General features: G+C 42.4%; 1 protein-coding gene across 1 annotated transcript; it reads right to left on the bottom strand.

Moving 5' to 3' along the window:
* Positions 1–9,194: 9,194 nt before the first annotated feature.
* LOC134191082 (uncharacterized) lies at positions 9,195–18,209 on the bottom strand. Its single transcript, XM_062659644.1, has 4 exons — positions 18,130–18,209; positions 16,147–16,531; positions 9,801–9,824; positions 9,195–9,734 (listed from the first exon to the last, which is right to left on the bottom strand). The coding sequence occupies exons 2-4, from the start codon at positions 16,481–16,483 to the stop codon at positions 9,466–9,468; spliced, it is 630 nt and encodes a 209-aa protein (XP_062515628.1). The 5' UTR covers positions 16,484–16,531; positions 18,130–18,209; the 3' UTR covers positions 9,195–9,465.
* Between the last annotated feature and the right edge of the window lie 2,347 nt (positions 18,210–20,556).

Below are 20,556 nucleotides of genomic sequence, written 5' to 3'. Positions count from 1 at the left end.
TTCGAATTCAATGACTATCTGCTCTACAACGTCGTCTAACACACCGTGTATTGTCCTGTACTGCTTCTCCACCTTCTCACGTACGTGCCTCACGCAGTTTGCCCACTTTTCCACAGTAACGTTTGCTAGACCTTCTCTGCACAGACGCTTGATGTTTTCCATCGTAAACCACCAATCCCTGTGTTGTGCTGTGCAGCATAACTGTAGGTCAGAGGAAGCAGGAAGGTCAAAGTCCTCATAGTGATGTCATCAACGCTCAAGAATGCACTAAATGGCTGGTCAGTTTGGTTCTGATATGGTCAAATTAGTCAAGTTCTCGTGGTTTCCAGACGCTTCTCTGAGCCAGAAGTGAATGAGTGTATGTATCTTGTACTTAAAAGCTGTTCCTAAAGGAGGCAACTGACACGTACAACCAGTGAGCGCATAGAAACATCCAGGTCTGTTGTCTTGTCTTATAGCAAAAGTACAATTTTTAGTATATCATTGCATCATGAAGCAAACCGCGTTTCAAGCCACTTACGTACACTTCCACGTAACAATATAGTTACCTAATTTGTCATTGACACCATACGCTCTGAAACATAGATGCTATAATTGCCTCCTGGGACAACATAATATCCGTTTACACAAGCACTACGCCACGCCTTAGGGTGTACCCTACATTCCACCAGTCGCTCTAATTCGTGAACGCACTTTACATAAACGTTTGCCGCAATTCTCACACTGCCAGCTATTGCTTTTCTTACTTTAGCCCTCTGGTACTGTCTAGTCTTCCCAGCGTAAGAATTTAATAAACTCCTGAGTGTCTTGCAGCACAACTTGCACAGGCTTGATGCACTGGATGTAGCAGACGATTCACGTCATCCATGTTCGAGCTTTGCGGTGAGCACATTGTCCCAACTCGCACAGGAACAGCCCGTGCTTTCCTTTCAAGGCTCCTAAATTGCTACTTGGCTTTGAATAGGACGTGTGCAGGTGTTTCTATCTCAGTTTGATATCTACGTATTCCATTGCCTGACCTTGCACCGTCGCGAATAAGCTGCACGTCATCGTTGGTACAACCAGCTGTACCGAATGGAGGAACTTTGTTTATTATCAGAGCGGCTAGAACCTTCACCCCTGCTTCTCCTAGGTAAAGTTGATCTAGATTACATCAAGTCCTTGTCAACGCGCACTACACAGCGATCGACTTTCTTTGCAAAGGGTAAAAGAGCGTTTATTAGCTTTTCAATCCTGCCCTCTCGTCGGTTTCGGTTGTCGTCTTCTTTGTTGAACGGCTAGTTCGTTTAAGCGACATCTTTTACACGTCCTATTGGGGGCGTGGTTGCAGAAGAAATGACTCAGAATTGCCATCAAGCACTCTAGGCAAGCGTTCTGCGTTCTGCGGCGTTTCACATAACTGAATTTAATCAACTTCAGTCATTTGAAACCTAGAGATGTTGCTGAGAAGGTAGGAAGGCAAGAAAATGGGTGTCCGACGATTGGGGCTGTCACCACGGGCGTTTGACTGACTGTAACTCGTAGCAGATCTTGGCTGACATGCAGGGTAAGAACACGAGTTGTAGGTAAAGAGTTGTTGATTAGCGATATATAAGTAACTAGGCTGAAAGGATGCGTGTGTGCAATTTAGACGCTACTGTCCGGTGAACGATGCGTTTGTCCGATGAACGGGGTATGCAAGGCTCCGCACAGTTTTCAATCTCACTCTAAGCAGAGAAGAGGTACAATGCTCTCTTTGGTGTGCTCAATTACAACTTGGATACATACATTTATGATGTGGTCGGGACTGCGTTCAATAACGGATAACTGAGAACTCGCGTCCAGAATATGATGGTGTCCGAGGAATGGGGCCGCGCGCTCCAGGCGGAGTAAGAATGTCTTGTGGATTACAAGGTAAATGAAGAAGCACTAGAAGTGCAAACCCTCGGCCAGTAGGCACCTTGAAGGTAATTAGTCGCGCTGTGACAAAGTCGTATGACAGAAGCGCATGATGTGGGTAACAAAATTAGATGTGGGAACGTTACAAATGCAGCTAGATTAGGCGTTGTTTCTAAATGCATGTTACAAATGTAGTTGTTTTCAAGTGATGGGACAAGCCAAATGTTACAAGTCGGAGAGCCTCGATGCTACAGTAGGCCGGCTGGCAATCTTTGCCTTACGTGATGAAGTAACGGGCGTGATCATGGTTCTGTTTGTTGCATTGGTGGGAAACCTAGGTTACAAATGTAGACCAAAGAAGCAGCTCACCACCGATTTTCCAGCTCACAAGAATGTAAAAGTCTCGTTCTTTGTGCAGTTTCTCTAGGCGTCTTGTTGTTTGTGCCGCTTCTCTAGCTAGACGTCGCCTACTGTGCACTGTACCGTATTTACACAGCTATTCGTCTAACCGCAATTTTGGTTGTTGTAATGAGGTGACCCCAGAGCCAAAACAAAACATCAATGTGGGAAAACATGCATGTGCACATGTAGATTAAACTACGAGAGTTTACTGTCTGTCTGTCTGTCTGTCTGTCTGTCTGTCTTATGTGAAGGAGAGAGACACCACACTGCGAAGAGAACAATAGTTGGTGGTAAAGATATATAATGAGCAACTTTTCAGTAAAAACCTTCTTCTGGCTCAATGTATGGCTAGGATGTTTAAAAAATTTCAAACAGTAGGTGTTAATATTGATAGTGATGATGTTGATATCAAACCCAGCTATTTACTAAAGTATGTCTGATTTTAAATTTAATCCATATGGGTCGAAGGTCACCAGTTTCCTGATCCATTCGGATTCTCTGCACTTGCGGGATAGGTCGTCTTTCAATCCCAGATAGTCAATAATGGTGACTTTCATATCCTCTACAGAGTGCTGTGGTTTGTTGAAATGTCGTCCTACCGGTTTGCCTTCCAGTCGTTTGTTTGTTACGTCTGGTCTGTGATTGTTCATTCGTTGATGGAGGCATTGTCCCGTCTCTCCGACATATTGCATGCCACACTTCGTACACTGTATCAAGTATATCACGTTGCTTGTTTTACAGTTGTACGAGCCTTTGATTTTGTAGGTCTTCTTTGTTGTGTTGCTTGTGAATGTATCAGATGTTGTTATTATTGAGCAGGTCTTACATCCCTGAGATTGACATTTGGTGTTGTCTGGTGTGACAGTTCGTTAGTGTCTGTCTGTCTGTCTGTCTGTCTGTCTGTGTGTCTGTCTGTCTGTCGTTTGCTTGTTTTTTTGTGTACCGTGCTATTGTTGTCCAATATTATTTCAGAACCAATGCTTAATTTTGGCTGTTCCTCGGTCTCTTAATCTATCTCTGTTGTTTGGTTGTTCTTTGTGTGCCTTGGTAGTGTATTCAAGATTGTTTCATATTTGTAACACAATTACATTTTTGCTTTGAAGTATATATAGATCGGTGATAATATTCCATTGAAACTTTTGTACCACTTCTCGTGTTTTGCGCTTTGTGGCGTTAGTATCGTGGGAGAAGCTAGCGTTCCTGAAAGTATACGCGTCCAACCAAACTTGGCGTTGCAGAGTAATGTAGTTGTTCTAAGTGCGAGGGAATAGTCTAACTAACTGAAGTTCTGCGAGGCCATACAAATATTATACTTTAGCGAATTTAGTGTAATATACAAACGTTCTAGTCCGCTGTCAAGCGACTTTCCACTTTGCAAACGTTGTGGTATAGCTACAACTGTAGTCGTCCTCGCTAGTGCAACAACACACAGATCACAAGAATCCGCGTCTATGTAAAAAGAAGACCGAGGATTTGGCACGTTCGTCTCTACAGATCTGCCACACAGAATCGAAATCACCTCCAACAGCTGGTCCATGCATGGAAACATGACGTTAGTTGACACCTCGTTAATCTCACAATCTAAACAAGTTCTCTACCCAAAGCAGGTGCGCATTATAACCGCAAATTACCTGCATACGCATTGCCTTCGTTTTCTTGACGTTGGGTTCACACTGCTAACATAACGTCTAGAAACAATCAACTACACTAATGATTACGACATTACGAGTGTGTCATCGTGAGTTCACGATGATGTCGTCGTAGCACTAGAAATCAGCAGCTAGATGACTATGACGCACGTGTAACTGCTTGGCCTACGTCAACCGTTTCGTAATTCAGTACTCTACATGTGAATAACAATTTCGTTTACTTGCCAACGTCGTCACTACGAAACACTATACACATAAGCCAAGCGACAACTAGAACTACGCTTTCGTCGTCAAACTACGAATCGACACAGAATTATCGGTCAGAAGAATCGGTACCTAGTACGCGTAATCGGCGAGCAAACAGCTACTAAATGGTTTGCATATCGGATATCACATCACTTACAGCCGAAGAAGAAAACACAAGACAAGCACCGGCAAAAAATTATTACTCTTGAAAAAGGCTAAAGAAAGTGAGGACATGGCATGCACCTCCTATACATGTACACGGGCTTTGCATATTTTCACTTCTATTATTGTAGATGTTGAGAAAACGACTGCATTTAGCGGCTATGTCAAGAAGTATCCCAGCATTTCAACGACTGTGACTTTAGAAGATATCCAACCGTTAAGGCTTATTGCTGTCAATATATATATATATATATATATATATATATATATATATATATATATATATATATATACATACATACATACATACATACATAAATATACTATTTCTCAAGTACACTAGCCGACAACAGACAACTTGCACAGATATCCCAATTTTCTCTTTATGAACATGAAGTTGAACAACAGGCAAAAAACGACATTTCCCATTCTCTAGCCTGCCGTATTGAAGAAATGGGTCTTGTTGTGAGAAACAAGGTCAAAGGAGACGGCAACTGTTTCTTTAGAGCACTAAGTAATCAGCTTAGTCGCTTCGGTGTGAACATGTCCCACAAAAAGATTAGAAAGACGATAGTTCGGCACCTAGACGAAAATCCTTTCACGGTACTATATATCAACTCAAATGGACAGACTACATTAACAGTATGAAAACGCCGGGCACTTGGGCAGATGAAATTGTCGTGCGAGCTGCAGCAACAGTATTTGACCGTCCAGTGTATATTGTCTCTTCCCTTGAAGATGAAAGCAGCGACAAACAAATAGACGCAAGAACTGTAGAAGGGAACCGTGTAGCAATGCTGCTGTGGCATGTGGCAGAAAACCATTATTGGAGTCTGGATCTCAATACTGCAAAACAGCGTTAGTAAATTACATTGTACAAACGTTGAAAATCTGCTGCATTAGAACTTTGTTAGCAGAAACGTTTCCAGGCAACCGACGCAAACCCGTTGGCCAGTTTGACATACCTGCTGCTGCTGCTACCACAGTATCCAAAATATATTTTTACAATTTGTTCAATAAGTAGAACTATTGAATTTGTTGTATTGTAGGTAAATGATGCTTAGCGTATGGCTGAGAACAGTTTCGAGCCTAGACTATGCACAGTTCAAAGTTATGAATTATTTTCACCTGATTTTCAATCGCTGCAGTCCAAAAGATGGTTGAACGACAAAGTCAGTGAGCTGACGTCTCTAAGTATATTATATATTGGTATCTTATCTTTAGATATTAAATGCTTTGCACACAGTATTTCAGCAAGAGGCAAACTTAATGGTCCGCGAGACAATATTGTCAAACTATGTGCGTTTCATTTCTTTTTTCTTATAGAATTCCAATAGAGTATTGTCAATGAATTCCTACCTTGTTCCAAGTTATGGAAAACGAGGATACGAGGGCGTATGGAGGGCTACCATGGAGGTTACTAAAATAACAGTATATTCCTTGTTAAAATGTAGAATTCATGCAGTAAAGCTTTGTATAGGTCAACGTCTTTGAATACGAACTGATTGTCATACCTGTCCATATGAAGAATCACTGGATAGAAATGGTTAGAATCATACCATTCCATGTCAAATCTCATCATTCTGCGGAGTCTGCGTTTTGAAAGTGTGAGTGCATGACAAACTGCATTATCTAGAGACTGTTGACAGTTTCGAGAAGTGTCTCTATGTTATCGATTCGGCGGGAAACACATGACGCTGTGTTTGATTGCACTATGTAATTCTACTGTTTAGAGTTCCAATTGCATTATCTAATATTGCCATGCAAATATGTCGTAGACTTTGGTTGTGTGATGAGCATAGGAAGAAATATGGTACACCGAGTAGCAAGCATTTTTGGCAAAAGAAATACCTAGTATCAAAGGTGAGAGGATGTGTGTGGCTAGATATAGTGCGTAGCTCGTACTATAGATATGCACGCAACGTTTGCTAATCTATGTTAAGAACCTTCTTCCGTCACCAGCATAAGTATTTGCATCCTTTAGTGTCGTCTGTGTGGAAGGAGCAGCAATCTATTACTTTTGCTAAAATGAACGACAACGGCCAGACTCTTATTTTTGGTGGTGATGGGAGAGCTGATAGCCCAGGTCACAGTGCAAAGTTTGGCTCATACACTGTGATGGACTCAGAACAGCATAAAGTAATTGACATTCAGTTGGTTCAGGTATGTTGACTCTATCAGTATTGCGTTCATTGTCTTGAGAGTTTTTAGTGGCCATAGAGTAATGAAGTTAAGAGCAGCTATCCTATGAAACTAGAAGGTCTGGTGAGAGCGATTGATTCTCTACACCAGAAGCAACTGGAAGTAGGAGTCCTGGTCACCGACAGAAACAAGCAAATATCAAAGTGGATTCGTGAAAACCTGCCAATGACACGTCACCGCTATGATGCTTGGCACATTGCCAACCAATTTCGACTATTCTGCGCTTAGTCATGATGCTTTTGTTTTAGCTTTTCGCAAAAAGGTTGAGGCAGTAGCAAAACTGAAAGACTGTAAACTTGTGGGACAGTGGACAGAGAGCTTAGTGAACCACTTGTATTGGTGTGCAGCCTCAACACCAAGTGGTAATGGAGATGACATCAAAGCCAAGTGGATATCACTGAACAACCATATACACAATATTTATCACGGACATGAAGAGATTTACCTTTCATTTAGCTACGGGCCATTGACTGGCCAATCAAGAAAGAAAACGTGGTTCAAGCCACGTGAGTACTGATATAGTGTCCAATGTCTTTGACTACTAATGACCGTTTGGCAATTTAGATAGAAAGGTCAGTGAGAAGATTACTGCTATCATTCAAAATAAATCTTTTTGTAATGATATTGCCCACATATCAACATCCCATCAAACTTCATGCCTAGAGGCATTTCATAGTGTGATAATACATTTTGCGTCAAAATCCACTGGATTCTCATATTCAGAAATAGTATCAAGGTATCATGTTTGTGTTTTCACATACAAATAACGGCATCTCATGGTACATTTGCTGTTGCAGACTATACCTGGCTGCACGGCATTATAATGAAAATAGTTCAAGAGTACACGCAAGTATTAAGAGAGGGAAACTAAGATACTCCGTTCAGTATCCCAAGTATAAAAAAGGAGGACGTATTGTTAGAAAACTCTTGGTAAACAACAATTATGGTAAGAAATTGTATGCTGATTTCTAGACTAACTATTTATAATTATAGACTATACTTTAGGTTATGTTGATGAACTCTTTGCTCGGGTCTTTCAGTACATGGCTGATCAGACCACGATGGTTGAAATGGATCAGGCACCACTACCACTCAGCAGCAGTTTTGATCACCCAGATAAATCAGACGCCATCATGAAGCATCAGAGCCGATTCACAATAACTTATTAAAACACCACCCTTTCAGTATATTGTCAACAGCCATAAGTAAAGAAGACGAAACCCAGTATAGGTTTCAGTCTCAGAAGGATATCTTTCTCTAATCTTAGTTACAGCACAGAAAGGCAGCACCACTCTAATGTTCCTTCCTAGACATTCCCAACACAGCCTTGTAAATTGACGATAGGCTGTGTAACGGTACCTCCTACACATACACAACTACAAAAGTCATGATCGCACACACAAAATATAGTAAATTTCATGCATGCAAGACAGGCTTATTTCTAGGGAAGTGGTTGTAGCCTTACTCATGCATTGGACCATCATCTTCAGCTCCATGCTCCTGACGATATTGATAGTAGGTGGTCTGAAGCACCCAAACGTCGAGACACACAGAAGAGAAACCAGGATGCTCTAGAATGCATCTGACACCTGGATCTACATCAGGCAGGCAACATCATTTATTTTCCTGGTTAGCCAACTTCTGGAATCTCCTGACAGTTAGCTTAGACTTTGACTCAAGGAACACTCCCACGCTTATACACTGGTCTGGGACTGGTAGAGCTAGCCTCGAATTTCCAGACCAGAGAGCGCGCAAAGCGCGCGAACTCTAGTCTGGACCAAGTCGATACTAAAATGATTTCGAAAGTATTTATCAATATCGATGCTAAGTGGTGTCTAACAGCGTAGGATCGTTTTACCTAGATCAACATATCATTTGTAACTGCCATGAGATCTCACGAACAAAGAAGAGACGTCTGCTGTGTTTGCGGCGATATCTTGGTGGACGGCATGAAACGACGACTCTTTGATTCTTCGGCACACCGCTAGCTAGTCTAACCGCTCGGCTAGCGAGACTACCGCTCTACCAGTTGTCAAAGGTGATGGTCTAGCGACGCTGCTGTGCATGTCCTGTCACCGCAAGCTTGAAAATATCGAAGAACTAAAGCTGAAACTAAAACTAAGATGTGTGCGTGCAGAGTCTAATCATTGTTCTGGCGTGCACTTAGCCGCCCACGAGGATTTCACACGCGCGCAATCAGCGTTGCACTTAGCGTATAACCAATTATTGCTAAGCCAATCAGAATTTACAACCGACATTCCGGCTATAAGGAGCTGATTGGCTTAGAAGGCTATTTCCGAAATCATTTTAGTATCGACTTGGTCCAGACTAGAGTTCGCGCGCTCTCTGGTGTAGAAGTTCGAGGCTATGGTAGAGCATGTAATTACAGTGTATGTATGACAGCCGTATAGTCTACATCTCAGGACCAGTTCTCATTCTAACCGGCCGTAGACAAACCCCCCTAGACTGTATACAGGCGGATGGAATGAGAACGACATGATTCTTTCCGCTCTGGATGGTGGCTCTTCCCTTTGCCAAAACGTACCAGCTCGGTCAAAGGTAACGTTCCTGGACCAAAACAAGGCATGACGAGCTCTGGAATTCCCATCGCTAAGTATAGCCAAAGTCACCTGACTACTCTAGTTAATAATTAATTAGATGTGCTCTCATGTCACGCATAATTTCTTGATTTTCTTGCTATACGTTCTAGCTTCCTAGAAATATACTCATGTGCACGGAGTTACTGTAAAGCTAGAATATTGTTTGAACAACCAGCACTAGAATGTAAGATCAAGCACCAACCGGCAAGATACGAAATAAAAAAGGTAATAATTCAGCGTGCAATACAGCTGCCTCCAGCAAAGATATTTTACGGCTGATCGCAGCGCAAATTGTCTAGACCTAAAAACATTCGATATTGCGTGCGCTAAGACAAGCGGTCAACGATACCACCGATGGCCTTCAGCTGGCGACACGCCTGCAGAACCATGACGACAGCCTTGTCCTTGCCGTGGGCGCCACTGAGTTCGGAGATGATAGCAAACATCTTGCTTCTAGTAACAGTGATGTTACCAGTAACATTAGTAATGGCATCCGCGGTAAGGCCAGCTTTAATTCCAATTTCCCAGAAATGGCGAGACACAGTGTCCAAAATAGCGTCTATCACAGCGTCCGCGCCATGTGTCAAAACCAGTGCTATGATTAATAGTGACGTCAAACAGTCTCATTAACAACGAGAATTAACAATTAACAAGCACATACCCTCCTCGTCGAATTCACCCGACCCTACAACAGAAGGTGCACTTACGGACGTTGGACATACAAGAGGATGTGGCAAAGCATATACATACAAAAGTTGCGCTACCTCCTTAATTGAAATGCAATTAATTATCAATTAATTAGACAAGTCAGAGACGGTCGGTCGCAGTAGTAGAGTGAGGAGTTCTCAGATACCGTTTTAAAAGAACCGTTTTGTATTGCAGAGATCTAGGAAAACACCCCTCTATCTTGCTTGAGATTGCGTGCAAACAATGATAGTCAACTACTTTTTGCGCTGAAAGGTTGCGAACGAGAGGTTGCCAAACGTTTATTACCAAATATTTTTTGTCCATTTTCTTCACGTCTCGCGCGCGAGACGTGAAGAGAATTGCCCCCTATTAGACAAATAGCATCTACAGTATATAGCCACAGAATCGTGTGGGGAGCTCTATAGAGGAAAGTTGCGCCCTGTTAGACAAATAGCTCCTAATGTATACAGCCACAGAATTGTGTGCCTCAGCTGTAGAGGAAATTGCGCTCAGTTAGAGAAATATAATCTACAGTATATAACTGCAGAATTGTCTACCATGAATCACCAACTCAATGCGAACAGAGGTCTAACCCCAACCCCATTGTTTTAACAACGAAAGTCCTGCGACAGCAAGCCAGGAACACCGAACTCAAGGGATACTCTCGCCTGCGAAAAGCAGAGGTTGTAGAGTCCATCTCCAAAGCCCGAGACCCAGAGATAGTGCAACGAATACAACGTGCCACTCAAACTGGGCGCTATCCAGCTCTGCGTGGTGTCCTGAACAAGCCGGAGCAATACCGTGCCGAGTTACAAAAATTCACGAAAAAGCCGACGCTTCCCTGCGAGCCAAGAAGGTTGTGAAAGAGCTCCAAAATCCTCACTGTCGTCTAGCCACTCTTGAGAGATTTCGAAGAAAGATGTTTCGTAAACTCCTGGCTACACGCATCGTGAAGGATGGAGCCGCCATACTTTAAAAGCAGGACAGCGCGAACAGAAAAGGACGATAAAAGGACGTAGGATGCTGACATTCACATTCCGTCGTGAGGTAGGAGCTGCCCTCACCGACAGGATGATGGAAAAGTTGGCAGACCGCGTACAAACGTCATTCTACCTTAGGTATCTCTACACCCACAAGATCAGAAATATTGGGACCGGGGAAATGAAGAATTTCCGCACATACGCACCGGGCAGCCCAAGAATGGTTGGAATGACAAAAGCCCGCGACTGGATAACCAAGCAAGAAGAAATCCGCCTCGCTCGGGACAACCTAAACCGCCCCAGCACTAAGTGGGCTCTCGTCCGCTTTATCGAAGTCCAGCCGACCGTCATCCTGGGCAGAGATGCTCTGGTAGACACCAGACTCCTACCCGACTGGCTACGCCGTAAGAGGGAAATCATTGCTCTAGGCACATTCAACAATAACTTACGTCTATTCCGTTGTATTGCCATACACCAAGGCACACGAGCAGATCGTACCACCCACAAAGCCAGAGAGCTAGCCACGGCGTTCTACGATATCTACATTCGGGACATACACAAGTCAAATCTAGACAAGCTCGCTGAAATAGAGAAACGATTCAAACTGGGTATCCGTGTATACAAGCCCGCCCAATATGTCAAAAGAGTCGATGCCAGAAATGGACCTGTCTGGAGGTTGATTCGGCAACACGCCCAGTATCCCAATATCATGACCATTGTTATGTTTGAGGAGACCGCTTTCTATATCAGAGATATCAAGAAGTCTCCAACCTCTACCTCTATGGTCATTGTTTCCAATCCTTCACTCAAGCATGTCACCTTCAACGACATGCTACCCTGTGCACCCAAGGCGTCACCCAACTCAAGTGTCTGGGTGACACAGTAGAAGCACCCAGTCAGCCTACGAGAAGGCATTCCAACCAAACTGCAATGCGAGCAACGTTGCCATTCGCTGGCTAAAATGCGAAAGCCAGCAGCGTGGCGTTCACATCCACCACGCCAAATGTGGACACGGTGGTGAGCGTTGGATCAAGGGCGCTCCCGTCGACGGTATGGCCGGCCGAACTGTATTCCAGTTTCACGGCTGTCACTGGCATGGGTGTCCAAAGCATTCACTCAACGCAGAAGCCTGTACGAAACAACTCTCGAGCGAGATCAAACTATCCGAGACGCCGGATTCGATCTCGTGGTCATGTGGGAGTGCGACTCATATAGGCAAGCTCCCGCCCCAGATCCCCCCAAAAAAACCTATCGACACAGCATCGTGTACGACTTTCGAAGCCTATCTCGACAAGATAAAGGCCCGCTCCCCACAACCTCTCTCACCTTCGAGACCGAGCACACACTAAACCCATCCACACACGTATGCAACACCGATCCAAGCAACTCCTTGCAGACTTTGTCAACAAGCTGCGCAGACAAATTTCGATTTCAAAAATCAATTTCGATGACGGACATCGAAGCGAGTAGAGAGATAATTGGCATTTCCTACTCCCCGATTGCCATTACATCGTGGTTGGACCGACGGGATGTGAAAAAACAACATTGTTGTGTAACATGTTGACGAGGTGGATGAAGTCCGACAAGTCGATCATGTACACTATCAATCCCAACCAAGAAAAATACCAATTGTTACAAGACTTTTACGATTTCTTGGAGACCGAGGGAGTGGATTCGTCATTCCAAATACTCGAACCGGCAGAGGTGATACCCATCGAGGAACTAGACGGTGATACTAGCAAGCTGATCGTCTTTGACGATATCAATATAGACAGCAGGCATATGGAACCCATCAAGAAGTACTTTTCACTGTCCAGAAATCGCAACTGCAATTGTATCTACCTCACTCAGAGTTAACTACGACTTTCCTAAATACATTCGTCGAAATACCAAAGCCTTCTGTCTCTTTCCTGGTCTAGACAACAAAGATATTTTGAATCGCAGACGATCACAACAACGCAATAAGCAATGAAGAGGTTGCCGAAATCTATAGGAAGGCATCATGAGAACCCTACCTTTTTTAGTACTCATTCATGCTTCTCGACCAGACGAGCAATCACATACCCGAGATGTATCGTTGTGGATTTGATAAATTCTATCTACCACGACAACTTGTCAGTATGTCACAGTAACTTCGTTACCATAACTAGTTACTGGCACAACATTTTAATATAAGCTATAGTATACTATGGCATTCGCACAAGTGAAGAGCATGTAGAGCGTAAAGCGTTGATCGAGAAATTTGTCAAGAATAAAGAAATTCTCACGAAGCGCATTGTCGACGTAAAAATCAGCAAACAGCGTTTCCTGGAAAATGTGGCTCAAGTCTTGCAACAACCCATCAAAGCAGAGTTGGACAAACAGCAAGGCAAATTGATAGAAAAATTACAAGAGGGGCAAGATGCTCTGAAAAACACTCAGGTCGATATTGTAAATGCTATCGCAAACCAAACACCTCGCATCGCAGCTCCACCACCCTTACCACCTATAGCGGAGGCAGTCGCGTCACCCACACTAGAGGCGGTCGCATCAAAGGTATCGTCAGCACCGGAGGAAGCCGCGTTAGCCACGTTACTCACTAAAGCAGCAGCAGAAGCAAAACCAATAGTAGATCCATACGTGTCGTCAGATATAGTGGAAATTTTAATCTTCCTAAACCTTCTAAATTATAAAGCTTCACACCTACTAAAGGGATTTACTTAGAACTGATGTTAGACTGCATTTACAACAGGAAGGTGGTAACAAGAGCACTAGAGATAAAGGAAAAAACTCATCGCCGATCATAACATCAAGGGTTTAATAGATGATTATATGTATGCTATTGATATCTCCGATAGTAAGACACCAAAAGGTAAGAAAGCCACCATCAAGTCAGGCAAAGGAGTAAAGGACACCCCCCAAAACAACAATACAAACTCACATCCGAATCCACCTTTGGCGACCGGTACATAGATCCCATGCAACTGGCAAACATGAGGTTGGAAGCCTAACTACAAGGATGATAAGAAGGTCATATCGAGAAAGATATATACAGACCTGTTGGAGTCCTCAAGATCTGGAACAAACTGGTCGAACTGTCTGGCCTTCCTGTCAACAAACGATTCAAGAAGTACCGGCCGCAAGCCCCCTTCCCCCGAGATCAAATATTACAAGTGCCCTGACGATCTGTCACCGCTTGGAAGTCCTTATTGCCAGCAAAGAAACCGGTAACGAGAGTGTTGCCCTTGACAATAAGATCATCGAGATCCTAGATAGGTTATTGGTGAATGCTATTATCTCCAAAAAATAATACACAAAGATTCACGATGATTATATCTAATTCTATATATAGTGACATAGTAAAACGGTTCGAGCATTAGACAGCGCTGCGGCCACCGGAGGTTCGAGTTCTGATTTTACCATAGAACTACACCCACCTCTTCCACTCAACAAGAGTGTCGATTATAAATTGGCATTGATCTTCAGGGATACATGGTATTCGTGGTACAATATCACTGGAGACAACAATATGTTCAGGTACAATGACGGTAAAAGTGGATCAGAATTCAGGTACCACCTGGTGCTTACGATATCACGGACTTAAACTTGGCAATCAAACGGCTCATGAAATCAAACGGGTAACAATAAAGACGGTATAACCATACAACCTAATTACAATACGTTAGAATCACGATTAATTCTCGCTCATACAGTTACCAAATCAATTTCACAATCAAAAATGAGTTGAGATCTATATTGAAATTTGATGCAAAGCGCTTGAGAGAGGATGGAGTGTACGACAGCAACAGACAAGTCAATATCACCGATATTCACTCGGTATTGATACAATGCTCTCTCGTTTCCTCTAGCTACATCAACGGTAGTCCCAACGATGTCATGTGCAACTTCTCTCCCGACAAATCACCCAGATCCCTCCTCTCTATTACACCGAATAATTTGATCTACAGTCGAATGGCTAAAACAGAGGCACTCTCCCACATCAACATACGTGTGACTGACCAGGATGGTAGACTCATCAATTTCAATGGAGACCCATCAATTTCAATGGGGAGAGAACAACGTTCTTACTACACATCAAAACTATGTAACCTATAGGTATAGTGACAACCATGTCGTACAAACGCAATCTGTTGTATCATAAAAAATCATCGAGGGATCTCACCTGGGAAATCTGTGGGATGTTGCAAAAGGTGTTGTGAAATCGGGATCCAAGATGCTGCTGACTAAAGGCAAGCATTTACTCAAATTAGGGACCAAAAAGGCTTTGACCGTAGGAAAAACTCTAGCGATTAAAGATAAAGACTTGTATATGTCTTTAGTGTGGTGGCTCTCGACAAGACCTTGAATGTCTTGAACTCACCAAACAATGAGCTCAACCGTCTCTTACAACTACACGACCTAGGGTGTATATGTGGTGTGTGTGTATGTGCGTGCGTGCGTGCGTGCGTGCGCGCGTGTGTGTGTTCTAACACCCCACCGAAGACATGGATGCAGAGGAGACCGTGGAACCATATGATGAGCCTTGATGTCAGCCACTGCCACCAACTCCAAATCCAAGACAAATATAAAATTTATCCACTATCTAGAGGCGGTAGTGATGCTGGTAGGTCTGTTCTTATATAGAGGACCAGTGACGACATAAGCGTGCACCCCAAAACTGGCCGCACATTTGCACCTCAAATTGGACCTCAAAATTGACCCCAAACTGGTACATTTTTACCTCAAAACTGCCCCCAAACTGGCACACTTGCACCCCAAAATTGACTCCAAATTGGCGCACATTTGCATGGTCAATCTGAGTCAATATATATTTACAGTGCGTCTTATTAGTATATAAATACGACTGTAAATATATGCTATAAAAATCTTGCTGGCGCGAGAGATAATGTAAAAGCAAAACAAAGATCTAAAATGAAAAAAAAGTTTTATAATAATAATCATGGTGTTGCAGGTGCAAGACTAAATCTTTTTATGTTCTCTATAATACCTTCACAACACGTTTCGGGGCCTAAGAAGGTGCAGCTCTGAGACGAGAGGAAGATACTAGAGACCACAAAATATTTGACTATCATTGTTTGCACGCAATCCCAAGCGAGAGAGAGAGAGAGGGGTGCTTTTCTAGATCTTTGCAATACAAAAGGTATTTTTGAAAGCAGTATTTGAGGACTCCTTACTCTACTACTGGTCACACGTGTTGCATTACAACGCGCGCGCGCGCGCACACACACACACACACACACACACACACACACACACACACACACACACACAACACAATGCGTGTGGCACGGTTACATAACTTTTTAAACGATACTAGAGTAGACTACTTGTTACTGTCACCTGGACTACTTTTAGGCTTCACAAACTGGACAAGATCTTCTCCAAATATTTCGATCGCGTGGTGTCGTCTGGTCATGTCACAAAGAACTGAGATGACCTTACGCTGAGTGGCATAGTTTCCATGATGCTTCATCCACTTATCCATCATTACTTTTGCGCGATCCTCTTGAGTGGGCCATGAATCATAGATTTCCTTTGTTAGTGCTACGCTGATGAGGTAAGGATCAAGAAGCGCACCCAGCATGTCCCAATCGTCGGATACTTTCAGAACAATCTGGGCCACTTGTTCAGCAGTCACAACACTATAAGCTTGAGCAGGCACTGATGATTGAGCCATGGGTAGACACTTTCCTTGTTTTGTTACGACGACTATACAATTTCCTTCCTATGACATCAATAATTATAAATCAATTAATAAAGATAAGCTTAATTAATTATAAGAAGGCAGAAAGAGCGAAGAGCGGGAAATTCGCAGCCAAAACGGTCGTAAACAAGTCATTCTCTACCGGTCGGGTGTAGGAAGCGGGGAGAGCTAGGGGTTGAATCCCCTGGCTCAGTGTAGGAATTAAATTTTCTGTGCCAGTGACTTTTGCAAATCTGTTTACGGTCTGGCAAGAGAGGTAGTTTTTGCTTACTTATGATGACATCCATGGTAACCGCCCATCCCCTCCCCGCTCGTGACATCTTCCTACGCCACTGTTCTGGCCCATCCCCTCCCCGCTCGTGACATCTTCCTATGCCACTTTTTTCAAGTCGTTAATAACGTACAACAATAATTATTTAATTAGGCTAAGGTGCCCGAAGCAACACCTAAACCTAGCTAGAGCTCAAATTGTGTGTGTGTGTGTGTGTGTGTGTGTGTGTGTGTGTGTGTGTGTGTGTGTGTGTGTGTGTGTGTGTGTGTGTGTGTGTGTGTGTGTGTGTGTGTGTGTGTGTGTGTGTGTGTAAATCAGGATAAAAGAAAGGCGAGTCCGATCACCACCGAATTTGTCTGATTCCAGAAACTTTCTAACCATTAGTAATATTAATTAATATTTAGTCTGACCGTGCGAAGAACGGGATAGTGAGCTTATATAAACTGTACATAATTATATAGAGAGATTATGTAACTTCCATGGTAATTCCTCTTAATTAAATGCATCCGGGCGAAGCCGGGCAATGTAGCTAGTGTACTCTATAGTACAAGATAAAAGCGTTGTATACTGTATATCAATACAGCGGAGCATGGAATCGCCAAAATAACATCCACCAATTAAGGAAAACGCCACAGTAAATTGCCACATATTAAATGATAAAAATTTAAAATTAAAATTAAAATTAAATTAAAATTAAACTAAAACAAAAATAAAAATATAAAAGGCCAACTTGTAAAAGCTGCCCTTAAAGAAATTCCGTTTTCCGGAGCTAATACCTACACTCCGTACAGAAGTACAGGCGCGTCATTATTGTCTGGCTACGCGAGGCAAACACGCTACAAAAACACATTCAAGGAAACATGCACGGGGCTGCAAGCTTTTGTGTTCGAACAGACGTGCACGAAACTGCAAACACGCTAGCAAGAGCAAACGTGAACGAAACTGCAATCACCTTCGACCAAAAGTTTGCAGCCTGCAGCTGTCACGTGTGCTATCTATGCAGCTTACAAACGCGCTATCGAATTGCGCACGACAATATAAACATGTCCAACCATATCTACACAGCACGTCAGTATTGTAGATGCCTACTTCTTCACACTAACGGCCCGCCCTAGTCGGCTGGATGCCGCTACCCCGGATTGTGTGCATTGAACGGCATTTCCAGGTGGCACGGCACCGTTCCAGGTGTCAACTGTTGAAGACCTTCGCAGTACACGGTCTAGCAAACGGCTGCAATGTCTCTGCAAGCCGTGGTCTTTGAGCTCTAGCTAGCTACCACGTACACCAACGTTGGCCTCATTCTCGTCTCTACCGACTTCCTCCTATTTTAATTATTTAGTCTGCTTACCAAAGTAATCGCCTTTTAGCTGCCTGCAAACCAGAGAGGTGTAACTGCTTGAAGATAGACTCACAGTAATTAAAAGTCCCGTATACTTCATACTAAGTAAATTAGAATGTTTACAGAGTGCTTGAGATGGACGTCACGCGCGTACTTGAGCTAGACACCTTCAGCGAACTACCAGCATACTAACTTTAATATTTAACGCGATTATTATAGTAATTTCAATTTTGAAAAAGATAGTCACGCCCACTCGAGTGCTCTGAACACGTGAAACGCTACAAGTGACGACGGTCACGTGGCGTAAGCCAGAGTGTAGTAGACGGCTCGACGACTGAATGTAACGACTTCGCACAGTAAACTAAACGACTGTTTATTAATTAATTAAATATATGAATAACACATCAAAACGAAAAAAGTTAAATTGAAAAACACAATCATTCTGGTGGACAGACATTCTCCAGCAAGTCAGGACCAAAAAGATCTACTGCTTGACTGGTTCGTTCAATGGGCACACGATGTCTGAACTACCGACCGTCGATTGGCTTGAGCACCAAATTTTTTGTCCCACTTGTCCAATGCTGTTCGACTCTAAAGGAAGAGGTCTGACGTCATTTCACGTTGTATGACTCTTATCTCATCCACGGAAAACAAGGAAGGCGAGAGAACGGATATAAATTCCTGCCAATAAGGACGAACTGTACCAGCTACAGCCACTATCTCTCGCTCCGTACATCTGTTGTTTGCTACCAACGTCAGCGTCAGTTGATTTGCCGTTCCTGTTATCAAAAAGTCAGATGATTACCATGAAGGGAGATCGTTCAATACACAAACAAACCAGCAGATATCATAAGCAACTTAACCTCACTAAAGCATTTAGAGTATATGATATACCTTATCATATCAGTAGAGGTTCACCTGTCAAAGTCTAAGTTAGAGATTACATTCACAGATTAAAAATCACACCCCAACTATGTCAATCGGTTTCCCATTGTTCTCTGTATAAAATCATAAATTATGTTAACTACAAAAGTTTGCTAACATTTAGACAAGAACATTACATCAAGGAAACGTACTAGTGTCTTCTGTCTAACAAAAACTAGTGAGTAAACATCGAACGCCTATTACCTTGACTATATATATATATATATATATATATATATATATATATATATATATATATATATATATATACATATATATATATATATATACATATATATGATGGCATGTCCACTGATAACAGTGATGACTCTCTTTAGTGTCCTCTGTGTCTCTGGTGGGATTTAACACCTGCTTTTGAACAAATACATACATACATACATACATACATACATACATATATATATATATATATATATATATATATATATATATATATATATATATATATATATACACACATATACATACACACACACACACACACACACACACACACACACACACACACACACACACACACACACACACACACACACACACACATATATAAGTTAACAGAAATGACATAAACTCATACACTAGAATGATGATTGAGTTCCAACACATACTAAGTAATTGAAAAAGGAAAAGGTCAAAACTACACATAATTGCAATGAATACATTTCATTCTAATAATTGATACAATAACAAAACATTCTAAAATATTGCCCTTTAATTGGTTGCACAACAAATGACATAGAAGTCACTCACTGATGTACTCGGCAGAAAATATTACAGAAAAATACTAATTTACAAACAAAAAGAAACTTGTGATCAGACATGAACCAAACACATTTCACTCATCATCAGACGTGTGTGTGTGTGTGTGTGTGTGTGTGTGTGTGTGTGTGTGTGTGTGTGTGTGTGTGTCTGTGTGTGTGTGTGTGTGTGTGTGTGTATTGGCTTGCTCTACTACAGTACTACAAACTAACACAATATAATTAATAAACAAAATAAAATCTGCCCTCTCTGTTTCCAAACTCATTTTGTGAATTATCAAATCCCACAGCCATGTACAATGATTTCTGGCAATAAGTCACTATACTTGTATCCATCATGCATCTCTCTCCAATTTAGTCTTTTTTATGTTATTACCTGTAGGTTGTGACAACATGCGACACTCAGTAGAAGTCGTGTGACCTTCACCAACCTGCAAGACAACAAAACAAACATTCAATCACAAAGACAGAAAAACAGACAATAATTATTATTCCATCTCCTTCCTACTCCAACTAGCTCATGCAGTACAAAGTCAAAACAACAATAATTGAAATCAACAATCATATCCTACACATCTGCAAGCTCTATGCGTGCTTGTCCTACTTTCTCGCTTGCCATTCTGCTAACAGTAGCAAGAATAGACACGAGACATCTCATTTCCTCCTCTTTCTCTTGGATCTTATTTCTCAGTCATGTTACTTCACTCTCATGGACTGATTGGCTTAATTCTTC

The sequence above is a fragment of the Corticium candelabrum genome, chromosome 15, assembly GCF_963422355.1.
Source record: "Corticium candelabrum chromosome 15, ooCorCand1.1, whole genome shotgun sequence".
NCBI classification, from domain to species: Eukaryota; Metazoa; Porifera; class Homoscleromorpha; order Homosclerophorida; family Plakinidae; genus Corticium; species Corticium candelabrum.
Note: the sequence above shows the minus strand (reverse complement) of the source record. Positions and strands in the feature narration are given on the sequence as shown.

Bases quoted from the DNA above. Each gene is read 5' to 3' on its own strand.
- LOC134191082 (XM_062659644.1), bottom strand. From the start codon at position 16,483: ATGGCTCAATCATCAGTGCCTGCTCAAGCTTATAGTGTTGTGACTGCT. The intron at 9,825-16,146 runs GTGACAGTAACA...CTTCTGTTGTAG, and splicing joins GAAGCCTAAAAGTAGTCCAG to GGTCGGGTGAATTCGACGAG. The intron at 9,735-9,800 runs GTATGTGCTTGT...TATTAATCATAG, and splicing joins GGGTGAATTCGACGAGGAGG to CACTGGTTTTGACACATGGC.